This window comes from Lygodium microphyllum, chromosome 1, assembly GCF_053477565.2.
Source record: "Lygodium microphyllum isolate KBCC chromosome 1, Lygodium_microphyllum_v1.1.10, whole genome shotgun sequence".
NCBI classification, from domain to species: domain Eukaryota; kingdom Viridiplantae; phylum Streptophyta; class Polypodiopsida; order Schizaeales; family Lygodiaceae; genus Lygodium; species Lygodium microphyllum.
This window is the reverse complement of record NC_141135.1, coordinates 63,162,867-63,183,975: the sequence shown is the minus strand read 5'-3', so window position 1 is coordinate 63,183,975 and position 21,109 is coordinate 63,162,867. Positions and strand designations below refer to the sequence as shown.

At 40.3% G+C, this 21,109-nt stretch overlaps 1 protein-coding gene across 13 annotated transcripts in view; it reads right to left on the bottom strand.

Annotated features, from left to right (window-relative positions):
- Nucleotides 1-20,494, bottom strand: part of PDE327 (FAD/NAD(P)-binding oxidoreductase family protein) — a 73,101-nt gene extending 52,607 nt beyond the window's left edge. For 3 of the 13 annotated variants that reach the window (XM_087677637.1, XM_087677646.1, XM_087677663.1), the window contains exon 1: nucleotides 20,001-20,489. In XM_087677637.1, coding sequence (XP_087533763.1) covers nucleotides 20,001-20,354 — 354 coding nt within the window. In that variant the 5' untranslated portion in view covers nucleotides 20,355-20,489. Of the gene's footprint in view, nucleotides 1-14,993; nucleotides 19,735-20,000 lie in introns of those variants that run through there. The other 10 variants (XR_015690862.1, XR_015690863.1, XR_015690854.1 and 7 more) reach the window with 7 other exon arrangements.
- Between the last annotated feature and the right edge of the window lie 615 nt (nucleotides 20,495-21,109).

The window sequence follows — 21,109 nt, the reverse complement described above, 5'->3', positions numbered from 1 at the left end:
CATTACATGCTGAATTAGCCACTTAAACAGCCCAAAAAATGTTTAATTAATGGAAGCCCTAAAATGGTGTGTGGTTCAAGAGAGTTTTAAAACGGTGTGTGGTACAAGGTCCCAAAATTTCTATAAATAGGTAGGCTTCCCTCCAATCAGTCCAATCTCGTCTTGCAAGTTTCAGGCCCCCTAGCTTCATTGCCCACAACCCGTTCGCGAAGGACATCTCAGTTGAAGTTAGCCATTGTTGTCTACATCCATCAAGTGCCTATTTCCAGCCTCCATCTCGCAATCTACATCGATCTCTACTACATTTGTTGATCAACCACATCGTCTACAACTGACAACCTACTAAATTGCTCTGGTTACTGTTCAGACTACCACATCATCATACCTGCGTTTTTACTGCCATCAGCTTGCCACATTATCATACCTACATTTTTGCTGCCATCAGCCTACTAGGTCATCATCAGCTTGCTACATTTGCAGTAATTTCTCTCCTCTACCTATCTGACATTGATCCTAGCACCACACACTGTTGTGTTTGCTATTGTCCAACATCTCGAGGCTGCCTTGCTACGTTTCGGAATCCGTCAAGAGTATGACAAACTCTCCCGCTCAGCACCTCTACCTCATTCCTCGAGACACAAGAGTTCCAAGGTACAATTTTCATTCCTACATGGCTTGTTTGCTGCATGAGTATTGTATATTCAACATTCAATCATTAATTCAGATTTTCACTATGTTCATTGTCTCTGAGTTACCTAACCCTAACTATATTCTTTTGAGATTATGCTTCGTCGTACACTTTCATTTATGTTTCTACATTTGGATATTTCTTCACATGGTATCAGAGCAAGGTTCTCTTCCACGAAAACTTAGCCTTTGATCTAAAAGTTCTTTGCAAGAAACATGAACAATGGGAGGGCAAGATGACTTCGAACACATCTTCACCACATCATCATGATGCCAGCCTAGCACATCAAGACACGAGACAATGTGGGCTTCACAGCTTGCTCCTCCTTCAGACATGGCCGGAGAGTCTTCGGACTACCATGGAGTCCATAAACCATACGAGATCTCAAAGCCGAATACCACCTCATTCTCATGTATCGCGCTCAACAGTAGATTGAAGGTAAAATTGAGTTTTTCCCTTTAGATTCAGTGCACCAGTCTAATGATTTGCAAGGAGGACAGAAGTTCCACATCGAATTGGCCATTCTGATATGGAGATTAGCATGGCGTACAAACCATTTTCCTCTCTACCACCATCATCTACATCCTTACCTTCTTCATCTTTTCCACACACTTCTCCACCTTCATTCACTACTATGTTAGGTACACATGTTGCTACTTCTCAATCTTTTGATATTCCTTTTTCTTTTCTGCAAGATATTGGTGATGCTCATGATGAAGGAGCTCTTCAAAATAGGTATTGGTTTATTAGCCCCAAAGAGGGCAATTTTATCTTTTTTGAACTCCAAAAAAGGTAAACAAAAATTACAAGAATCTAAAGTGACTGCTTCTTCCTCTTTTCATTTTGGTGATTCATCTTTTGCATTATTTGCATTTAATGGACAAAAGAAACCTAACGCATCTCCCACATCTACACAAATGACAACTCCATTTAATCTCCCACCCACTAGTTCCGCTACACTGTCGCTCCATTAAGTGCACCTTACATGTCTTCACACATCACACTGGGGGCTTCTTCACCCTTAGGCATACCTTTCAAGACCTCATCTTTTTCTCCGCTAGGTGGTATCTCCATGATGGAGATTCATCCTTCCATCCCCACACTTTCAAGTTTTTCATGGCTTGGGAATGCCACCCAACCCTCACTGAGTGTGGATCAATTGGTACCATAGTTTGTCTCCATGGCATTACCTAGTGGGCCTTTTGGTCATTTTGTGGGGCATATAGGGAAACTCAATCTTATGTGGAATTGGGGTGTATAGATATATATGGAATATGTACAACATTTACAAATTGATAGTGTATGAGTTTAGCCACTAATTCTTGAGTGTTAGGTCTAACAAACAATGGACACCATGCTGTCCAAAACAGGCCTACTAGAGAAAACTGGTCATAGCTTTCTATAGTAGCTCTAATTGAGACATGTGACATGTCAAAACAAAGCTCATGAAATGTACTTTCAGCCCATATAGGTTTCACATGACTATCAATGGGATAGGGTAAAAACTATTCTAAAATAGATTGGAACTCTGTCCTAACCTTAATTTAATATAAGTGCACTCTAAACTCATAAACGTCCATTAATTTAAATATATATTTTGCGGAATCACCCGCTATGGTATCACCCACGTGTACATTAAATTAATATGACGCCCGAGAAGAACCATCCCCGTCAACTTCTCGCACAAGGAATCCACCTTGTGTACGAGCCCCGGCAAATAAATATAGTTTTACGGAATCCACAGCAAAACCTCATGGAATCCACCGTGGAAAAAAAAACTCACAGAATCTACCGTGGTCTCACAGAATCCACCGTGGAATATGCCTCCTGGCATCAGAGGCGATAAGCCAAGTTGCCCACTCTTGACTATCTTGTAAGGCTAGTAATAGCAGTGTGCCAACTTGTTGCTAGAGCCATCCTTTAGTGTGGAGTATTGGAACTTGGGTACATTTAAGAGAACCAACTCACCTTCTTGAAACTCAAGGGAGAGCCTTTTTTCATCGTCATAGAGCTTCATGTGTTCTTTGGCCTTGCTAAGATTCAACTTACATTGCTGAAGTAGAACTTGCATGCAATCTAATTTTTCTCTTCCATGAGGGTTCCACTTCTCACTAAATATGACCATAGAAAGGAGCACCTTGCACCCATACATGGCCTTAAAACGGGATACTTCAATGCTAGCATGAGTAGAATTATTATAAGAAAACTTAGACAAATGGAGCCACAAATCCCATACATGTTGTACATCATGGCAAAATGCCTCAAGTATGTCTCAAGTCACTTGTTTACCCTCTCAGTTTGGCCATCCATCTAGGGGCGGTATGTTGTAGATGGAACTAAATTTTTCCCCATGAAGCTAAAAACTATTTGTCAAAAATGGCTCATGAATTTGGCATCTTTGTAATGAACAATGACTTGTGGAAGCCCATGCAACTTAAAGACATGCTCCATAAATTGGTTGGCTACTTGAGATGCAGTATACCATGTCTTGGTGGGGATAAAGAGGGCTGATTTGGTGAGCTGGTCCACTACCACATAAATGCTATTCCAACCTTCTTGGTCGTGGGCAAGCCAATGATGAAATCCATCATAGTATGTGTTAATTTCCCCTCAAAGATAGGCAATGACAGCAATACAACCCCTGGCTTGAGAGTGTTGTCCTTGTTTTATTAGCATGGCACACACCTAGAGACAAAGTCCTTAACAGCCTTCCATAGGCCTTTCCAATGAAAACTCTTTGAAATTCTATTATGTCTTAAAGATGCCCAAATGACCAGAAATAAGCGAAGAATGCATCTCTTCTATTATCTTCTACATGAAAGGAAATGTATGAGGGATTACAATCTTGCCATGTGACTAAATGAGTCCATTTTTTAGTTGATACTCGGAGTTCTCTTCCATGATACCTTGCTGTAATTTCTGAAAGATAGGGCTGAAGTCATCACTAAGTAAGTAGGCCTCTTGAAGCTCCTCTATTCAATCACCGTGAAGCTCAGAAATGGATGATACTTTGCACATCCACATACGAGAGAGGGAATCAACCACAACATTATCCTTTTCTCTAGTATGAGTGATCTCAAAATCATAATTCTGTAAGGTTGCCACCCACCTTTGCTAAGGAGTCAAGTTTGGTTGCCATAGAAAGTACTTAAGCACACGATGATTACTTTTTACTCTAACCGGCTACCATAGAGATAGTGATGCCACTTTTTGATAGCATGAAGGATGGCCAACATTTCTTGGTCATAGATATGCATTTCCCTCTCTACTTCATCTACTTTGGGACTCTCAAATGCTTACAACAAGACAGCACCTATATCCCTTCCACTAACATTACAATGGACAGTGAATTTTTTAGAGAAATCTTGGCAAACAAGTATGGGAACTAAAGTAAGCAATTCCTTCAATGCAAGGTCTATTACCTGAATTTCATTCACAACTTCAGATTTTAACTTAGCATCCGAGTGTTAGGCACACTTGACTGACCGCTATGTAGCTCCAGCTAGGATCCGTCTCTTCAAGTTGAATCATGAGTTCCAAAACTTAAAATCACTAACTAGGATGACTTGAAAGTCAAGTTGACTGAGTATCAACGCCTTCTTGTCAAGTTCTCTACCATTGGGGATTCTAAGTCCCGGACAATCAAGTCATATTGTTTCGAAACAAGCAGCCTAGAAAATATTTCCATTTTGTGCAGCAGGTGATCTCACAGCTCATTATGCCCACATTATATAAATTTGAGTATCAGCTATATTGCGTTACGCTCAATTATTTGATCAGTTTCATAGTTTGATCTCTACAGAGGGGGCTCTTGTTGCTTATTCTCAAAAGGGGTAGCAAGGGAAGGGTAAAAAAATTCACACTTTCGATCAAATTCGAAAACAGACTCAAAATCAAAATTAAAATCAATCTAGTGAGACCTAAGGAAACTCCTAGTCATCTCTAAAACCAAAGTGGCAGAATATAACAAAGAAAAATCGGTATTGTTAACATTGTCAAAAGGCTAGCCACTTTGACGATGAGTGTCAATCAAAGGCAAGAGGCACGGCACCAAAACCTAAAATTCCGACCCTCACCCCTCAATTGAGCAATCCCCAACAAGGAAGGTAGGGTAGTGGCAATCCTCAACAAGGGTAGTGGCAAGGTCAGCAAATCCACGCTTGCCACCAATCAGCCATCACAGTCAACAATGTTCTCAATGCTAGAGAGCTTGTCTAACTGGTCTACAAAGGCTCATATCGTCTCCATAGAGACATTTGAGGATATGAGTCTCGTCCATATCTGTAAGTTGCCTCTTGATGAGATGACTACAAAGGCCCACTCATCACAATCAAGTACTTCAACCACTCCTTGGAGTGGGATAGTGGAGCTACCCATCATATGACCCCCATCATGGATATTTTTATTTCCTGAGCCCTTGCAGCCGGACAAGTCCAAGTTGGGAACAACTACTTGGTCAAGAATTAGGCTCATAGTCGCATCAATTTTGCCACTAACTAGGGCCTAAATCACACTACGCTAGATGTAGACTATGTCTTCCAGCTTGGGGTGAACTTGTTATCCGTTCAACAGCTTTGCCAGTTGAGTCAATCAGTCTTCTTCACAGTGACCACAGTCGAGATCCTTGACTCTCAGACTCGTTTAGTGATTGCTCAAGGTGAGGCACAATCTAGTAGCCTGTACCACATGATACAATCTCTTTCCGAGCCAACAACCGAGGGCTCTGAGTTTCACCGCTTCCAGGCTTTAGCCACTACATTGGATCCTACAAGCATTGAGTGTCTTTGGCATTTTCGCTTAAGACATCTTGGATATACAACTCTCTTTATGAGTTGTTGCATCAACAAATGCTTGATGGCCTTCCCTGCCTAAAGCTATAGTGAGACGTTTGTAAAACTTGTCAGCTCAAGAATAGCACCATACCCCATTCCCTTATCAGTCTACACATAGAGCCGAGACATCTCTTAGATTGATTCATGTTAATCTTTGTGGGCCAATATCCACCGCCGCCTTGAACAGCACACTGTACTTTTTTTTTATTGTGAATGATCATTCTATTTATATGTGGTTGTACTTTCTCAAGCATATGTCCAATGCCTTCGCATTTTTTTTTGCTTGGGTGTTGTTGGTGCATAACCAGACTCGTCACCGTACAGAATGCATGAGGAGTAATAGTGGAGGCCACTTCACCTCCCATGAGTTTTCCAAGTTTCTACAGAAGCATGACATTTCACACTGAGACCAGTCTTTCTTCTTGAAGAAAGTGGTGAAACCTAATTAAGTACTTAATTACAGCAATTAAAAATTTCACAAAACTGAAAATGCATACTTTACCACTTAATCTTGGAATTAGATGCCCTGTTGAACCCAAAAATGGTGTCTCTTTCGGTATTTCTTTAACTTATATTACAAATGAATGAAGTACAATTGAGATCCTTTGGCCTCCACTAATCCAAGTGCCTCTTACTGTCAAAACTGACCAACAAGCTTCCAAACCAATTTGTCCCTTGGTTTGCTTAGGAATTGGCCTTCACCTTGCTTCTTGAAAGACAAATTCAACCCCAAATTTTATATTGGCTAACTAGCCTCTTGAATCTCCTTGAAATTCCTCAATTTCAGCTATTGGAATTCAAGTCCTAGGCCCTCAATTCTGAGCACACATCTCGAAGCAACTATTAAAACCCTAATTTTTGCTGTAAATTAGGATTTACACAGCAAAGATTGACTGAAATTTCTTCCTTTAATGGCTCAGATTGCTGGAAAATACTAAGATAACTTGAGAAATGGCTAGGGAATGAGAGAAATTGATGTAGAGAGAGAAATTTCAAATTTTCATCACGAGAAACGCTGAAAAGCTACTATCGCCCTGCTCAAACAACCATGGAAGCTATCACCTACAACTTAGGGCTATCAGACAGACTACTATCCCCTCCTATATGCTGCCATTTGTACCATCAGGACCTTGGGCTGCTGTCAACTCCTAGAGGGCTCCAAATTATTATCACATGCTGTAGGACCAATCCCTAGTGGCTGCAAATCACATCAATAACCTCTCCTTGCTCTCTAACAACCTTCTTCTCTCTCATAATGGCTGAAATAGACTCCACTAAACCCTAAAAAATATTTTTTTCAATTGCATGGGCAAGTTTTGCCAAGTGCCAACCTTTTAATCTCATTTTTCAACATTATCCAGCTTATTAAATTATTTTTTAAAAATATTAATTCTGAAAATTACTTTAATAACTATTGTAGTACTTTTAAAAATCAATTCCATCAATCAATAATTAAATTAGCTAGTCAATTTGTCTTCCAAGTATACCTAAGCAGTTATTAACCATTAAACCGGTATTAACAGGGTTGTCTTTCTACATAGTACGGATTGATCCATACGGTACGGTATGAAGCGTATCCATACAATTTAGTACGAAAAATGGACACTTTTTGGCCACTCTCCTTTAAGTCTACAACTTTCTTTTTTTCTTTCTCATTTCTTTTTTTTTCTTATTTCTCCCCCAAGCCTCTCTCTCTCTGTCTCAATCTTCTCACACTCTTTTTCTCTCAAGCCTCTCTCTCTTTCTCTCTCTCTCTCTCTCTCTCTAGTTGCACTAGTACCACGTACGAAAGGTTTGATACTATACCATACTTTAGGTACCGTACCTTACGTATTAGTACCATAAGATACCAACTTAATGGATACATCTTTCCCATTCGAACTGCACTCTGGAACGAGCTAAATGCTCCTTATATTAATATGATTCTCCCATGAGATTAGGTTATTTGAGATTCAAACAATTTCTCTCAAGCCCACACTTCTCTTATTTGTATGATTATGCATGTATGATGTATCCACTCCCATCTATGTAGTTATAAGTTGTAGGTAGCAGTAGCGCATATTGCGCATGCAGCATTAGGTTTTGGCATGTTACCTTGAATCCTCAAGTACTCAACTTATATACTCTAATAGCATTGCTATTTAGACTTGAAATATCTATTCTATTATCTTTAGTCCAAAATATCGAGTTATTTTTTTTCATACTAATATCGTACCGTACCTTATAAAATCTTAAGGTACCATTTAGTACCATATTTTGTCGTATCGTACCTTTCGAACCTGACAACTATGGGTATTGATTAATTAATTAATGCCTAGTCTCTAATGTCACCACCGACATTAGCGGCCAATAAATTGGTCTAGGCCAAAATTTGACACTAGATGCCGCCTAGTACCTGTTAGGCATAACTTATTACAACTTTTTCCTTTAGCATCAACTATATCCTCGGGGCTCTTGGCCTATTACCATGAAATAACTGCCATGTGCATCACATGTACTAAACAACCTTGCATATTTGATTAATAACTTAATCAAATGTTATCGGCAAAATTAAAGCATCTCAAAGTTTCACATCCTTGTGACACATGCCAACTTATTTGTACAAACTCCCCTTCAAAGAATGGAGTCGTACAGCGTAGAAACCGAACCATCATGAGCATGGCACACTCTATGTTGTTCGCAATAGCAAAGCTCCCTGGCACCTTTGGATCGAGGCTGTTAACACTTCGGTATATATCCTCAACCCATGTCCGAATGTGGCTATCCCTCAAAGAACTCCGTATGAGGAATTTTTTGGCTCTCGGCCTATAGTTTCTCACTTTAGAGTCTTTGGGAGTCGTGCCTGCATGCACACCCTTAATGATAAGATGGACAAGCTCATTACCCGAGTCAATCTCCTAATTTTTGTAGGATACTCCTCCAAAGTGAAAGCCTATCATCTGTTCGATCCTCGGACAAACAAGGTGATCGTTTAGGAGAGATGTAATGTTTAATGAGAGGGACATTGTGCAATCGCCTGCACCAGATTCTGAGCCCTTTTCTCACATTATTCCTCTCGAGATAGTGCCTTCTCAGTTCAGTCTACTACCCACTCTCGGTCCACCTACAAATTCTTCAATTCCCACGTCTTCTCTACGAGACCCGTTACCTCACTAGTACCAACAAACCATGCAGGATTTGAAGACAACAGCGCCAATGGCGAGAGGCCACGGAAAAGGAGCTAGCGAGTATTGACCAAAATGAGACTTCGACCTTGATGGATCGTCCAAGCCACAAGAAAGTCATTGGAATGAAGTGGATTTTAGGACTAAAGCTCAAGGTTGATAGGACTTTAGACAAGTACAAGGCTCACCTTGTGGTGCAAGGATTTTGACAGAAGCAAAATATTGACTATAAAGAGATCTCTGCTTCTACTGTGCAGTTAACATCCTTTCATTTGTCGGTTGCACTAGCAGCTTACTACAGTTGGCCAATCTATCAAATGCATGTCAAAATGCCTTTCTAAACAGTTATCTGGAGAAAGAAGTCTATGTGGAGTAGCCTCTCAGATTTTCTTCTGCTAATCACAAAGATAAGGTCTTTTGCTTGCAAAAAACTCATTATGAGCTAAAGCAAGCACCGTAGTCTTGGTTCCAAAGGATGGATGAGTTTCTTAGAACTCATGGATACCATTCTATCCCTTATGACCCGAACTTATATATTCGTACTACTTCAAAGGGGGTCCGTTATATCCTATTGTATGTAGATGATTTACTTATCACTAGCTCAAATTTTGCTACCATAGTAGAAACTAAGGCCAACCTTCTACTTTTGAGATGACAGACCTTGGTTTCTCCTCCTAATTTTTGGGGATGAAGGTAGTTCAATTTGGGGGCAGTATTTTTGTGTCAGCAAAAGTACGCTCTTCAGTTTTAGTGAACCAATATTGCACAAATCAGAAACGGCTTGTAGCCACACCTCTTGATTCCACTGTCCATCGTTCTAAGGATGCCTGATGTCACTGAGCATACTTATAGATCTGTGGTAGGAAAACTTCTTTGGTCGATTCATACTAGACCAGATTTAGCTTATTCAATTAGTTTACTTAGTCAATATTTCATTGCACCTAGGATGTCACATTGGCTTGCATGTCTTCGTATTTTGAGATATTTGCGGTGTATCTATTCTTATGGCTCGACTTATGATTCTAGTTTATGTTTGCAAGGGTACACTAACTCTAATTAAGCAGGAAATCCTAAGACCCGTGTTTCCGTGGCAACTACCTCTTTACCTTGGGCATAGCACCCATCTCTTGGGCCAGCAATAAGCAAGAGGTGGTGGTGGCTTCCATAACCAAGGCTGAGTACAAAGCTCTTTTTATAGTATCACACAGGATCGGCTTAGGTACACCCTCCTCTACCTCTTCAAATTGACAGGGAGAGGGTAATTTCCTCCATCTTTCCATTCCAGTTTAAAAGAGCGCAGCTTTCTTCTCTTGGTGGTGACAGGATGTTGTTTATAGTTTCTTTCTCAAACATTATATATATTGTACTTTACATCTTCATCCACATCACCAGGATGATGTGATTGTAAAAGGACATTTGGGCAAGTGAACAATTTTTCTACAAAGGCACTGTCTAAGCGGCACCATTGCATAGCATTTTACACGAGCATGATTACACCTACATTGCCTTTTGCATCACTCAAGTGCATTGGCATTTTGTTCTTATAAACATGTATCAATGTGCATTTGTCCCTATGGAGTGATCGACTTTGGATACATCATATTCGTGGCATTGCACATGGTAGTCTCCCTTACTTAGCTTGCTTTCCACACATTTTTTAGCCTCTCCACATACTCACCATATTTGCTTCACACAGCCTTAGCCTCTTCCTTCATCATCGACACCCAGTAGTGGTAGGGATAGCTTACTTTTGTGAAAGTCTTTGGGTTTCACTACTAGTCTCCCGTCCATTACTTAATCAACCGTCAACTCTACTTTTTGAAACACACTTATTACGACCAACAAAAAAAAGGATCATTGTGGTTCTATCTACCTTTACAGGACTCAGTAGACCACTGGGCAATCAATGTGGACCCTTTGTCCGATGCCCTTGCCTCTCTGTGGTGACCACTTGGACTCCCTTGGTAAGATAAACATCGCCTCTATAGTCTTGGTAGGCCACTAGGCAGCCACCATGCACCCTTTATACAATGCCCTAGTTGCTTTGGGTTGGGACGTCGTGGTGCGCAGATCGGTCGCAGTATGCTTACGTAGTGAATCCCGGAAGGTCTCCAAGAACAATGAACTCTACCTTTTTGCACAAAAAACAATGTAAAAGCATGAACGACAAGAAGCAAGAGACCAATTGGGTTCAATCTCCCCCCATGCCTTGTGTGAGCGCTTCACAAAGCATGTATTTTTTTGTATATTTCCATCTTCATGCTCAATAATAGCCCAATTTACAAAAATATGACAAGCTTTTAGCTTTTGAGTTTGCTTTCTATAAAAATAGAAAATAAAGCTAATGGACGGTGCCCATAGAGTCTGGCACGCCCAACACAATGTCCAAATAGAAATAACATATCCGTGCGCATAGGCGCATACAAAATAATAATAAATAATCGATGCCTCAATAGACATAACAAAATATAGGTGTGGCGCCTATCAAAATATAATCCATAGGTCAAATACTCGCTAGACTCCAATGCTTTCCTCTGCCACTACTGCTATCTCTACACATCAACTTAAGCATTCACAATGGTTAGTAAAATAATACAATTAAACCGACAAAAGTGAATACCTAGCAGTCTTCAACTACATAAATAAATCAACTGGTTAGAAATAAATCCTAACCTTAATTTATTACGAGTGCGCACTCTAAACTCATAAACGTTTATTAATTTAATATGTATTTCGCGGAATCACCCGCTATGGAATCACCCATGTACACACTAAATTAATGAAACGCCCAAAAAGGACAGGCGTCCCCATCAACTTTTCGCACAAATAATCCACTTTGTGTATGAGCCCCGGTCATCTAAGTTTACAGAATCCACCGTAAAACCTCACGGAATCCACCGTGGCACGGAATCCACCGTGGAATATGTCTCCTGGCATCATACCCCCGGGGTGGGATAGCAATTGACCTCGATTGCTATTAGCTCAATGTGGAGCTAACAGAGTGGGGAAAGCATTTAAGTCTCTAGCGTGCATCCATTATGCTTCCTCTACAGGATGGTTCTTAAATTTAACTAGATATCTAGAATACCTTCGACCAGTTCTAGTGGTCATAAAATCAGTGTCTATGATAGCTTCTGGTTCAAGTATTTCATTTCAGTCTCTTCCTCTAATAAAGGTGGGTTTTCATAAACAGGGTGGATAGGTAATTGGCCTCTAAATGGTCTCAATAAACTAATGTGAAATGTATTGTGAATTTTCCAATGAGATGGTAATTCTAACTTGAATGCATTATCATTAATTTTATGAATGATTCTAAATGGTCCATAGAATCTAGGAGCTAATTTGACAACTGAATGTCTATCTACACTTTACAGTCTACGTTTTTCTATTCTCAATCAAACATAATCATCAATTTTGAAATTCATGGCTTGTCTTTTCTTGTTGCTTGTTTAGTATATGATTGTTGGGCTTTAGCAATCATATCCTTAACCTCATCAAAAATACTGTTATGCATACTAGCAATATCATCAGTACTCTGAATTCTATTAGACAAAGATGCAACAGGTGTAGATAATCTATATCCATAAATGACTTCAAAATGTGCTTTCTTTGTAGATGTATGCGGTGTATTGTTATATGCAAACTGTAATAAATGCAAATGAGTGTCCCATATCTGAGGTTTAGATATAGTATATGCACGTAAAAGATCTAAAATGGTGCTGTTTATGGCTTCTGTTTGTCCATTAGTTTCTGGATGAAATACAGATGAGAAATCAATCTTTGTGCCTAGATTAGCAAACAGTGTAATCCAAAAATTGTTACAAAATCTAGAATCACGATCTGAAATGATAACTTTGGGCAATCCATGGTTAGTAAAAACAGTTTTCAAAAATAACTGTGCTGCTTGTGATGCTGTTAAAGTTTTCTTACATGGAATGAAATATGCTTGCTTACTAAATCTATCTACAACTGTCCAAATCATATCATGGTTAGATTTAGTATTTGGTAAACCAGTAATGAAATCCATAGAAATGTGTTCCCAAGGTTTAGATGGAATAGACAAAGGCATTAGTAATCCATACTGTTTACCATGATGTCTCTTTACTCTTTGACAAATCAAACATTCAGAAACAAAATTAGATACATCTGCATCCATATGCGGCCAATAAAAATCTTCAGTTAACATACGTAATGTAGATATGATACCTCTATGACCTTGATATAGGAGACAATGAATTTCATTTAAAACAAAAGATCGGAATGCAATAGTAACACACAGTCTCTTTTCATAAAACATAAATCTATCATTATATGACAATGAATCAACAGGAATGAAATTATTTTGAACTAGTTTATGCCAATCAGAATGAAAAGTAATATCCTGGTGATATGTATCTTTCATAGCAATCAAAGAATCAAAAGATATGACAGAAATATTATGAATTGCAGGTCTTCTACTCAATGCATCAGCAACTACATTTTCTTTTCCAGGTTGGTATTGAATGATAGGATGAAAACTTTGAATAAAGGAAGCCCATTTGATATGACGGTCAGAGATTTGAGGTTGGCTAAGTAAATATCTAATGCTTTGCTGATCGGTCTTTATCATGAATTTTGAACCCATTAAGTAGTGTTTCCACTGTCTTAATGCTTGTACAACTGCTAATAGTTCTTTGTCATAAGTAAAATATTTCAGCTCAGAGGGTTTCAGCTTACAACTAGAATATGCTATAGGATGATTGTCTTGCATTAGTACGGCTCCTATTCCTGATCCGCTAGCATCGGTCACAACTAGAAAGAATGGTCTATTAAAGTCAGGCAACTGTAGAACAGGGGCATTGGTTAATGCACGTTTCAGTAAGTCAAAGGATTTCTGCTGATTTTCGATTCATTGATAAACAATTCCTTTCTTCAAAAGTTTGGTTAATGGTAAAGCAAGTAATGAAAAATTACATACAAACTTCCTATAGAAACTAGCAAGACCAAGGAATGAGCGTAACTCATGCACGTTTTTAGGAACAGGCCAATTCAATATTGCATCAATTTTCTTAGGATCGACTTTAATTCCTTCAGATGATATAATATGACCTAAATACTCAATTTCCGTCTTAAAGAATTCACTCTTTTCAAGATTTGCAAACAATTGATTTTCTTTCAATAATTGAAAAACTAATGACAAATGCTCATAATGCTCTTTCTCATTTTGACTAAACACCAAAATATCATCAAAGAAAACAATCACACAGTACTGATATTTCAAAAAAATACGGTTCATCATTCTACTAAAGGTGGCAGGTGCATTAGTCAATCCGAATGGCATGACTAAGAATTCGTAATGGCCAAACTATGTTCTGAATACAGTCTTAAATATATCACATTTATCTAGCCTCACCTGATGATATCCAGACTTAAGGTCAATTTTACTAAATATAGAAGATCCTTGCAGTTTGTCCATAAGGTCATCAACTCTAGGTATAGGATACCTATTCTTTACAGTGATCTTATTTAAAGCTCGGTAGTCAATACACATACGATAGGTATTATCCTTTTTCTTGACTAAGAGTACAGATGCACCGAATGGAGAACTGCTAGGTCGAATTAAACCTCTATTTAGTAATTCTTCAACTTGACTCTGGATTTCTTTTTGCTCTATCTGATTGTGCCTATATGGTGCTTTGCAAGGTGATTGTGTGCCAGGGATCAAATCAATCTTATGGCCTTCTGGACGTGAAGGAGGTAAACCTGGTGGTGGTAGGTCTTCTGTAAAACAGTCCTTAAAATATGCAAGAAATTCCTTATGCCTAGGGTGCATATGATTTTCCTTTGCTTGCAATTCATTCACCCAAATGAGATATGATTTACTACTCTTGCGTAATGCACATTTTGCTTGAGTATGCGAAAGCAGTGGAAAAACATTAGATGCATGCATACCATATAATGTAATAGATTTTCCTTGAAAATTAATATTCATTGTGTGTGTGGAATAATCTATATTTGGATTATGCTGGTGTCGCCAAGGCATTCCTAAAATAATGTCACTCGACTGTAATGGAACAACTAAGAAATTTCTTCTTTCAATGTATGAACCAATTTGAATTTCTAAATCTTGTATTTCTTGTGTACCATTATACCTAGTACCTAAAAATACAGCTTTTATGCGATAATGCGTAGGTACAGTCTGTAATTTCAATTCCTTTACTAAATTTGCTGAAATAAAGTCATGAGTACTACCGTCATCATGCAAGATAGTCTTTTTCTTTCCATGCACCAAACATTTCATAGTCAATAATGAATGTGGAGTAGGCATACCTGGTAAAGTGTCGGAAGTAGTAGTAGTGTCATCCTCATCTTCAGTGAAATCAGGCATATCCTCATATTCGTCTTCGTCCATGGCTCCAAGATAGTTGATATGAGCTGGTGGCTTCTTTGAATGACAATTTGCTGCGAGATGTCCAGGCTGGTGACATTTATAGCATACTATTGGCTTGGCTTTGGTTACATTATTTGCAATGGCTGGAAGTCTGGGTATATTTGGATTTGCTTGTGGAATAGGCTTAGGATTTGGATTGATATTGGATGGTAATGCAGGTGGTTTAGCCCAATTCTTGCGAAAAGATGGTGAAGAGAAACGACCTGGATTAAACCTTCTAAAATTGGAATTGAATTGTTTAATCCATAATTACCATTGGCTTGGAATTGTTGTGGTCGTTTGTCTCTACCGCGTAACTTATCTTCAGTGTCGTGAGCTAGTGAGATGGCGTCTTCAAGGGTAGCAGGCTTGAACATGTTCACTTCAGCGTAGTAATGTCCAAGAAGTCCAGACATATACTTCCGCTTATGTGTCGTCTCTGGTACGTCTTCAAGCATGCGTAGCTGTAGGAGTGCATTCCAAAAATGCTCTGTATACTGAGGAATAGGCTCACGATCCCGTTGTTGAAGTAGATCCCATTGCTTAATAGCCTTCTCATGAAATTGCGGTGGAAGGAAATTCTGCATGAACTTCTTCTTGAAATCTTCCCAAGTAGCAGGACATTCTATGCTCTTGCGTACTACAGTCCACCAAAGTGATGCTCTGTCTACCAAATGATTAGTAATACACTTGATTTTATCTTTTTCTGGATAGGTTTCCTCATGGAAATAGTCATCAAACTGGCTAATGAATGATAAAACAGTCTTTCCTTTTTGTATGCCATTGAAAGTGCGAAATTTGAAACTTCATTTACTTATCTTTGATTCCTTGCGAATGGTTTGAGCTTCAAGAGTGGCGTCGATGGTACGTCGAATCAAATCTTCAGCTTGAGGTTCTTCTTTGTCGGTAGACGCTCTTTGTAATTTTGTCAATTGCGCTTGCAATGCTTGCCTAGCTCTTCGTTCTTCCTCCAATTGCATCATGATTAGGTCCAGCTTTTGTTCCATGGTAGGCTCAGGTAGGTCGTCTTCAGCCGTAGGATCATCCATATGTGGTGTCGTCATCCTGTAAAACTCAAAAGACCTTTCTCACTCAAAATCAGGTTAGCGGAATGAGCGTAGCTCAAATTCGGGGTTACAAGGCTATGTGTTTTTGGGTATTTCTTTTACAATTTTCAGAAAATCTGCAATATTTCCTTCTTCGTATGCTGAAAATACTTCAGCGGACCTATGGATGGGTAGAATACTTTGCCACGAACAACTTTGCAGTTCAGAGTTTCTGCGTAGGAACAGCCCTTCTAGGAGTTTTGAGCACAAGTCAGTTCTGACTCCAGTTGACTAGTCTGACTTGCAGAGTTGCAGACTTGCAAAACTTGATTACAGACGACTTGCAGGACTTGACTTTGGAAGTGCAGGACCCGGAGTTTGTTAACTTGATTGTCTTGTCTGACTTGCAGAAAGCTTAGTGTCTTAAGCTTAATAGCTTAAGCTTAAGAAAGAAGCTTAATAGGAGCAGCACGGCGCAAATCGTGGGGGGGGGGGGAGGGGCTGTTTTTTCCGCCACCGGAAAAATCGGAGGTCCTCTGAGACATCACGATTCAGAAATTTGAAGCTATAAGCTTCTTTTAAGCTTATAAGCTTAACAATTAAGCTTTTAAAAAGTTGATTTATGGAGTTTGCTCACTAGTTTTTTTACGACTTATCTATGAGGATGTAGGAGTGGTCCTCCGCCTGTACAGACTGGTCCTTCGCGATCTAAGAGTAGAAACAGGGGTTCTTGATCGCCAGAAGTCTGCCTGTATCAATGGTTCGCGACGAGATTGACTGTAGAGCCCGATCGTTCCAGGAGCTCCGCCTTTGCACGAGATGGGTAGCGATTGGAAGCTCTTGATCTCAGCTCCGCTCTGATACCACTGGTGCGCAGATCGGTCGCAGTATGCTCACGTAGTGAATCTCGGAAGGTCCCCAAGAACAATGAACTCTACCTTTTTGCACAAAAAACAATGTAAAAGCATGAACGACAAGAAGCAAGAGACCAATTGGGTTCAATCTCCCCCCATGCCTTGTGTGAGCGCTTCACAAAGCATGTATTTTTTTGTATATTTCCATCTTCATGCTCAATAATAGCCCAATTTGCAAAAATATGACAAGCTTTTAGCTTTTGAGTTTGCTTTCTACAAAAATAGGAAATAAAGCTAATGGACGGTGCCCATAGAGTCTGGCACGCCCAACACAATGTCTAAATAGAAATAACATATCCGTGCGCATAGGCGCATACAAAATAATAATAAATAATCGATGCCTCAATAGACATAACAAAATATAAGCGTGGCGCCTATCAAAATATAATCCATAGGTCGAATACTCGCTAGACTCCAATGCTTTCCTCCGCCACTACTGCTATCTCTACACATCAACTTAAGCATTCACAATCGTTAGTAAAATAATACAATTAAACCGACAAAAGTGAATACCTAGCAGTCTTCAGCTACATAAACAAATCAACTGGTTAGAAATAAATCCTAACCTTAATTTATTACGAGTGCGCACTCTAAACTCATAAACGTTTATTAATTTAATATGTATTTTGCGGAATCACCCGCTATGGAATCACCCATGTACACACTAAATTAATGAAACGCCCGAAAAGGATAGGCGTCCCCATCAACTTCTCGCACAAATAATCCACTTTGTGTATGAGCCCCGGTCATCTAAGTTTACGGAATCCACTGTAAAACCTCACGGAATCCACCGTGGCACGGAATCCACCGTGGAATATGCCTCCTGGCATCACGTTGTGGGATAAAAACACAAACAAAAACTAAAACACACAAAACTTTGGGTTGGCCTTCCTTTCTAGCTCTGTTTTTGGACTTGAGAGGAGGTATTGAGCTAAAATAAGAATTATATGCCGAATTAGCCTCTTAAATAGACCCAAATATGCTTGCTTAATGAAAACCCTAAAATGGTGTGCGGTTCGAGGGAGTTTTAAAATGGTACGCGGTACAAGGTCCCAAAACTTTCTATAAATAGGTAGACTGCCCTCCTTTCAATCCAATCTCGTTTTTGCAAGTTTCAGGTCCTCTAGCTTCGTTTCCCACACCCTGTTGGCGGACGACATCTCTACCGAAGCTGTCTGTTGTTACTGTCCATCCATCACGCGTCTGTTTCCAGCCTCCTACACAAGTTTTTTGCCCTATTTGCTGTCACCACCTGTCAACTCTCCTCCACGAAGACTACATTCAGCCTAGCCGCCTATTCACTAGCTGCATTTGGTGTCTCTGTCTCCAGGCTGGCTGCAATTGGCCTTCTAGCTGCTGCCTACACTCAAACGTCATCATGCTACTCCATTTGGTCTTCCCAACTGCTGCCTAACAATTCACGTCATCAACAAATCCACATTTTGTTGTTTTCTCACTCCATTGCCAGTCTGATCTGGCACCATAGTCTGCTGCGTTTGCTACTGTCCAACATCTTGGAGGGTGACTTGTTGGGTTTCAAGATTCATCGCAAATACAATACACTCTCCCAATCATTACCTCTGCCTCGGTCCTCCAAACACCAAAGTTTGGGGTACAGTTTTCATTCCCTACACAGTTTGCTTGCTACATGAGATTTGTATATTTAGTATTCATTCATTCATTCAGATTTCCACTATGTTCATTGTCTCTGAGTTACCCTAACCCTAACTATGTTCACTTGAGTTTATGCTTTGTCGTACACTTTCATTTATGTTTTTGCATTGGGATATTTATTCACAGTACCAACTTTTCCCATGGGTCCCATCTCATCCTCTCTGATGCCTAGACGGGCTGCCATATCTGTAGACATAAAATTGGCTCATGCTCCATTATCAAAGAAAATCAAAGCATGCTGATCTCTAATTTTGCCCCATGCTTTGCAGAACTCAGTAGCATCATCATTGGGCTGATCACTAACAACATCCGGTATCAATCCAATTGATGTTTTGGGCTTCTTACCCTTGGGATCTCCTTGATTTTCTATTTGCTGCCTATCAGGACAGTCCTTAGCCAACTTGGCTTTGCCAAGGTTCTAATTTCTTGCTCCAAATGCCTTTGAGAGTGCCCAAAAACTCAGTAGGTTTGGACCAATTGCTTCAGGGTATTGGCTAGTGGCTATGAGAATATCCTGGGGGGCATCTTCCCTTTGTCATTTCAAATCATGAGCAAAGGTCAATTCAAACTCTAACTACAAAAAGCTAGCAATACCGGTTGCCTTTTGGTGAGGATGATTTCTTCATGGATGATTTGGTTGTACCTCTCAAAACATTGAGGCTACAATCTGCACTAAGATAGTTCTATCAATAAATTGATTGCTCTCCAATTGTGCGCTTAGCGGCACATGCTAGGCCCAATGGTATGACGAAAAAATGTCACCTCTCTCCAAGCCACATGTCATTAGGGAAGAGCTAAAAAGGCATTTGATTACAAGTGACAAGAGAATTTGTTTTGTGAAATATTCTTAGTGTTGCGAATTCCTCGACTTGCTAGTACCTAAGGACACCTAAGCGCTGTCCTTAGCGCTTCTTGATGTCAGCCCATTCAGTACTTTAGGACTCCTGGATTACACCTCTAGCTAGACTATTGAATACATGCACTTCGTTGTAAAACTCTTTTGAGTCATATAGTTAACCACACCTCCAAGTTGCCCCCCCCCCCCCCAAAAAGAAAAAAGAAACTACAAATTTAAAAGCCCAAAAAGAACGCACACCTGAAAACAACATAGGAAACTCCTTCGAATTTCCATTCAGTGCTTCAGAGAACGTGAGCTAATATGTCACACAGAAATCACGTGAAAAACTCCTTTATTCCATTCAATGCTTGTAGCAGAGCATCTGAGCTGAAATCGCATGGAAGGAAAAAACAAAGTGAAGCGTGAGAATTGTACCGGGCAGTCGAGAGCAGACGCAATGGCTTCAAGGAGCGGCTCCGAAATGGAGAAATGGTCTTTGCCGGGATCTTTGTGCGCAGGGACCTCCACATTGAAGAGCCTCCAGGTGCCTGTCTGGGTGATAGGGAGAGGGGGGGAAGGAGGAGGACAAGACCGCTTGTGGCTGCGGTCTTGAGGGCGCCGGTGTCCAGCTGCGACGACCGCGAGAGAACGAGGAGGACATGGTTGCAGAGGAGGAGGAAACTGAAGACGAAGATGGAGATGGAGATGGAGATGAAGATGAAGATGGAGAGGAGGTGGTGGGACTAGAGAAGCTAACGGTGGAGGTGCCTCAATGCTGCCAAGCTGCATGGCTGGCTGGCAATGCTTGCATCCGGTAGAGGGGCTAAATAGGCCTATTTTCTATATAGCGTTTCTTGACTCGTTGCCTATTTGGTATAAGGCCCACGCCACATGATTAATTAGTGGTCCTGCCCCAAGGACAAGGAGCAGGACAAGGAGCATAGTTTTCACAATCATGGTTCAACATTTGTGAACAAAAGTGAGTGTGAGAACTTTGAAAATCTGGGACTGGCAATAAATGTTAGAAAACGTATGAAATCTCACATGGAGGTGCCTCTAGGTATGTTGGCGGTCTCATCTGCATTTGGAGCGTCTGCAAGGAATCTACATACCACTATGCCGCAAGTTGGATCTGTCTCGTCACTCTTCATGCACCAAACTCATCCAACCACCTTCCTACACAAGACAAGTATGGCTAGCTCCCTGCAAAGGTTGTATGGTTAAATTGTGGGGGACCCCCTCTTTAATGGTCTCCCATCACAGTATCTGAATAATGGAGTGCATAACCTTTGGAATCGCGGAGAAGCCAGCAACCATGGTGGTGGAGGTTGGGGCCTTGGGTGGTGGTGCAGCACCCCGGGGAAGAATTGGGGAACTTCTGGGAGCTAGCAGAGGGGGCAGCATCAATTCACCAGAGTGCCCTCATGAGCCTGGAGGTGCTACTGACAAGACAAATATTTTTCTATAGCAAACCCGCACTGTTCAATTCAATAAACCAGCAGCTGGTGAAGGCGTCAATGGAGGACATGAAGACTTTGGACTTC